The sequence below is a fragment of the Pundamilia nyererei genome, unplaced genomic scaffold (assembly GCF_000239375.1).
Source record: "Pundamilia nyererei isolate P.nyererei 1_Seehausen unplaced genomic scaffold, PunNye1.0 scaffold02350, whole genome shotgun sequence".
In the NCBI taxonomy this organism is placed as follows: Eukaryota; Metazoa; Chordata; class Actinopteri; order Cichliformes; family Cichlidae; genus Pundamilia; species Pundamilia nyererei.
Window position 1 is genome coordinate 705 of NW_005189751.1, and position 5,400 is coordinate 6,104.

A 5,400-nucleotide genomic window follows, 5' to 3' on the forward strand; every position below is an offset into this window, starting at 1 on the left:
CTGACTCAGCTTAAACATTTGATATGTCATATATGTTCTCTTGTTTGCAAATCATTGGATTCTGGTTTTATTTACAAATGACAGTGTCCTTTTTGGAACTGCAGTTTTATTCTTCCTGGGCACATTGGGCATTGGACTAGCTTTTAATGATTTTTTCCCCACATTTTTCTTAACTATTACACCACTGTTTTCACTCCGTTGGGCTGTAGCTCTGCTCTGACTCGACATAATGACACACGACACCAGAATAAATCAGGTTAAGGCGAGTAAAAGATTTATTTCACATTTTGTTAAATATCACCAGCTTTGTATGAGGAATCAAAGACATCAAAGAGCAGGTCACAGGAATAGTTAAGAAGGCTCATATGCACAGAGGGACAAAGGAAGGGGGGGTATCTCCAGAAAAACCCCATAATGAATAACGCTGCATCACGTCTGCTGATGGTTTGTTGTGAGTGCTGTAGTTTGTTGTTGTTGTTTTTCGACAGGGTGGATGGAATTTGCTGGCTTTGTTTGTTCAGCCAACCATAAACTCAAACACTTTTAGTGATGGTTCAAAAAGTGACATTATTATTCAATCATTACTTCTAGAACTGCACATAAAACCTGCACTGGGACTGAGGGTCAGACGGGAGAGGGACACCACAACGAGGGAAGAAGCGCTGCAGGGACAACACGAAGCACACACGGACACAGAGATAAGCAGAGGGATCACCTCAACAGTCTGAGCTCTGATGCTGTGTTTTTACACCCGGCTTTACCTGAGTCAAGTTTGCAGTGAGGACATAACTCAGGTAAGGGGAACTTTTAAAATGAAAGGTTTTCGGATACACTTGAACACAATGCTGACCCCTGTTAATGAGCGCAGATGATGCCTTGAACCGATGACCTGGTCCATCTGACCTCTCACCTCCGGAGCAGGTGGGGGAGGGAAAGAGGGATGAGGGCTGAGAGTGTCAGAGTCACAGGCACTTGCGATAAAATGACAAAAATGTTACAATTTCCATTAAGGCACAACAGATAAACTACACTCACAAACATCTTTGGGACAAGAACAGCATGATTCTTGTAGTGGGCATAAAGAGCTGCACACAGAGGACTGTGCAGCAGGTTGGCTTTCACATCTACACCCCCGACAAATGATTTTACCCGGACAAATGATTGCTGACGACACTGCTTGCTGAGCAGCCAGTACTTAAACCTTTGTTGCAGCGAGTCAGTTTTTCAGCAAGAATGTCATTTCTTTAAAGTTTCTCTAAAAGACAGTTTCCTTTTTCCTAAACAAATCAAAACAGTTGTTACAAGGACGCCTTAGAGCCGGTGGGATCGTGTTTATCTGTGAGAATGTGAAAAGGTAAAAATACACAAGTGAAAAATGTGATTACCTTAGCAAAACCACCATGCATGTGTTATCTAGTGTGAGGAAAATACATTCAAATGCTTCCGTCATACTGACCGATAGATTACCACACTAGCAGCTGGACACCACTACATTTCCATTAAAAGAATAAGGCTGACTCTTCCCATTCTTAGGATGAGTTTTTCTTTTTGTCTGTCAACAAATCCCACAAATTCTAACAGTGAACTGGTCTGTCTTACCACTTCCTGGCTTATGTACGTGAGCCTAGAGTTCCTGTTGAAGAGAAACTACAGGAAAAAACTAGATTGTTTGAGAAGTCACAAAAAGCTAAGCTGCATTCACCTTCTAGCCCCACTTCTGAGCTCTTATTAATAAAACGTGCACACTTTTATCTATGGATATGAAAAATTTGGTATACTTGAAGATTAAAAATATAGAAAACATAACTATTTGTTGAACATCTGTACCTGCTCTGTGTTCAGTCTGGATAAACTTTAACTCTTTACTCCATAAAGAGACACTGACGACATCCCCTTTGTAGCCTTGATGATGAGTTTTGACACCTCAGCATATATCAATAAAGTTGTGGTTTGAAGACAATCAGAACAGTTTCTGGGTTTTTCTAAGTCTAGTTGCACAGGGAGAGACCACCCGCACTAACTTATGATGCACACCAGTCGTTTTTTTCTATAAGCCTGAAGCATTCAAGGTCACTCCTGGTCGATTTAGACAAGCGGGTAAAGAGTTAAAACAACAAGTAACTATAACTGAGAAGTGTTTAATTATTCTTTATAATAATCATTATTGTCACCATTAGTTTAAGGATTTCTTATTAAATTTATGGGTTCAGCATTTAGACTGGCACCGTCTTATTTTTTGGTGGCCATATTTGGTAGCCTGTGTTTGCTGATACCTAAGACTTACTATAGTTTAAACAGAGGATTTATATTAAAGGAGTTACCATGAAGGAGACAATTAGCTACAGAGACTGCCCCAGGCTTTAAAGATGCCTTTTCAGGTGGAAACCTAGGCATCTTAACATAGGAGTCTGTGAGGACTAACCTGCTTTTGGAGCCAGCCTTCAACTGCACAGATCGCTCATTGGAAATAATACACATTTAGTGCCCTAATATGACATTATTAGGCTACATATTAGGATTCATATTAGGGCACATAATTTGGGCTTTGAGATGTAAATAAAATTTAAATTTAAGAGAAACAACAAAACCCATTTCACGTGGTACCAACTCACTTTAGGGTTGCGACTCACATCTGGCTTTAGCTACAAAGACAATGCTAAAATTCACTATTCATTTGTGTTTTCATGGGATTTGCTGACAGAAAAAGCCCCTCCCCCCACTTGTCCTTGAACCTCCTCTCTGATTTTCTATGTGGACAGTGTCACTATACTGACTCTTCTCTCTTCTGAAGTCACTGGATTTCATCAAACAGCTACGGCTGCTTGGCCAGAATAAATCGGCACCTAAAATCAGCAGCGGTAATTAGACACACAGTGGAAACTCATGCACACGGGCGGTGAGGTGATGACCACACGCTCACGAATGCATGCTCACCGAAGCATGCGACACAGACGAGGCTCATACACAGTAAGCATGGCGACTTTTATAAACTCACATATAATCGACACAGTGGATTTCATTGGCATTGTATGGGATAGTAATAGTGACAGAGAAGGTTTCCCCTTACGAACTGATTCTGATCTTTTTTCCTTCATTGGTTTCACAATCTGAGTCTGCATGTTTTAAACTGAAGTTAGGCTTTCGTCCCTCCTCTCAAACACCTTTCAGTCAGCCCTTCTCACCTGCTTCATTCTCTCTTTCGTTTGTGGACAGAGTAACAGTGTGTTAGTGTTTTTGCATGAGCTGAGCAGTCCTTCTCACATCACGGTGTTTCTCAAAAAACAATGTATACCCTATGTAGGTCACTACTCTGTAGTTTGGGCCCATAAAGCACTAGAAGTACACAAGTGTCTATTGAGACGTGTTCCCTTGAGATGTGGAGGAGTGAGACGACAGGGTGGTTTAACTCCGGGGGATGATGCCCTTCTTGTAGGCCACCAAGCCAGCTGCGGCGGCAGCAGACAGGAATGTGGAGACTCCTAAGAATTTGAGGAAACCATCAACCGAAGGCAGGTTTCTCTCCCAGAAGGTGGTAACAAACGGGAGTGCCCGGATTTCCTGCAGGACGGAGGGAATGATGATATCAGATATCTGCCTTTTTCATCTGCATGATATTAACTAGATACTTGATAGATGATTTGGCAATATACAACTTATGTAATCTTGGGTCCAAAATGTGTAAACAATGCATAGGTGTCTTAAACCTGCATTTTTTTACATGACCAGCAGGGGGCAACTCTTCTGCTTGAAAATGATTGTATAGAAAGCGAGGGAGAAAATGACCTCTCTTGGTTTACAACCCCAAGAAACATGATGGTCTTGCCTGGTAGTTTTTTTCTCATTTATTACAAGATGATCTTTTTCACAGTGTCATTTATGGTAAAAAGTGTTTTGGATTCATGACGAGAGATTTCAGAGTGTTTCTCCACTGATTGTTCATTTTTTTTTAATCAAAAGCCAACTTGTAATTTGGTGCATAAGGACTTCTCTTACATCGTTCTCAGGCTCAGGTTGCCAGATCTGATTAGGTTGGAGTTTACCCATCGCACACATGACCTGCAAAAAGACATTGGTGGTGTCAGTCAAAGACTTCAAAAGGATCAAAATACAGTCTAACAGTCTAAATTTTAAACATGATACACATTTTTGAGTTTGGGTGATGTTAATAAGATAACTCTTTATTATCATTGCACAGTCATACATAGTACAATAGCACAATGAAATTGGGGAACTGTCCCACGTTGGCACTACATACGACACGACACGACACGACACAGCAACTTAACTTAAGTAATAAAAAGAAGAATAAGTGTATGTTTATGTTTAATGCAGATAATCTACTCAGGCTTGACTGGCCTTTACTGTAACTGACCTACTCTGCAGCAGAGCCAGAGCTAAGAAACATGGAGGAACATGAACACATGGGGAGTATCTTAGGAAACCAAACCTAATGTTAATGTCTTGGAAGAAGGACATAAACTGCAAGCAGCAGGCGAGTGTCTTAAAGAGAGATTTAGAAGACTGAGTGGGGAGGACCATTTTGATTCTATGGTTTGTTTCAGTCAGCTGTGCTCAGACATAAATGAGAGGGGAGAAAAGGCGAGGATGTCATGATTTGATATCAGCTGACCCCCAGCACTGCTGGCTGAGCATCCACAACACCAGGAGCAGGCTGAGGTGTGACTAATAGGTGTGCCAGCTGCATGATTTAAGTGGTTTCTAAATATATAAGTAACCTGCCTCTAAGGGTGTTTAAACTGGTAAGAACTGGTATTTGCTAACACGTAGCAGTGAAAAACAGGTACTTAAATGCTCTCTGACCTCTCTGGCTGCTCTCTCTCCAGCTTGTACGGCCCCCTCCATGTAGCCACTCCATTCGGTGGCCGTCTCTGTGCCTGCAAAGTACAACTTGCCCACCGGCTCTCTCAGCACTCTGAAGAGCAAAAACGAGAGAAACAGGAGAGGCTTCAGAGGTTAAACTGGTTTACAGGTTTTAAACACGTTTTAGTTGTAATGTATGCACCAGCATTGTACTGACCGTTGAGCTTTAGCATGCATTCACTTCATTTAAGAATATTATCTCACCTGAATAAGTGCAATATGGGATTATATAACATAAAGTGAATTTCCTTTGGATTAATCTTCCCACCCCCACTGTGCTCAACGTAAAAGAACCAAAGAAAGGACTTTTTCTTTAACTCTATTTCTTGCAGGACCACCCGGTATGTGAAACAGTTACTCTGTATAAAAAAGCACAATGTTAGGTTTCCAACTCCAGCTTACTTTTCATTGTGAGTGAGAACACATTTGCACATCTGGTGAGGACATTTAGACATGAAATATGGTTCACATGACGGTTAACAAGGAGTTTCAGTTTTTCATATGGAGGTTAACAAAACT

The 5,400-nt window shown here is 41.2% G+C and overlaps 1 protein-coding gene across 1 annotated transcript; it reads right to left on the bottom strand.

Moving 5' to 3' along the window:
- Positions 1 to 252: 252 nt before the first annotated feature.
- Positions 253 to 5,385, bottom strand: LOC102197668 (amine oxidase [flavin-containing]-like). Its single transcript, XM_005755645.1, has 3 exons — positions 4,822 to 5,385; positions 3,994 to 4,056; positions 253 to 3,558 (listed from the first exon to the last, which is right to left on the bottom strand). Exons 1-3 carry the CDS (start codon positions 4,861 to 4,863, stop codon positions 3,403 to 3,405), a joined length of 261 nt encoding a protein of 86 aa, XP_005755702.1. The 5' UTR covers positions 4,864 to 5,385; the 3' UTR covers positions 253 to 3,402.
- Between the last annotated feature and the right edge of the window lie 15 nt (positions 5,386 to 5,400).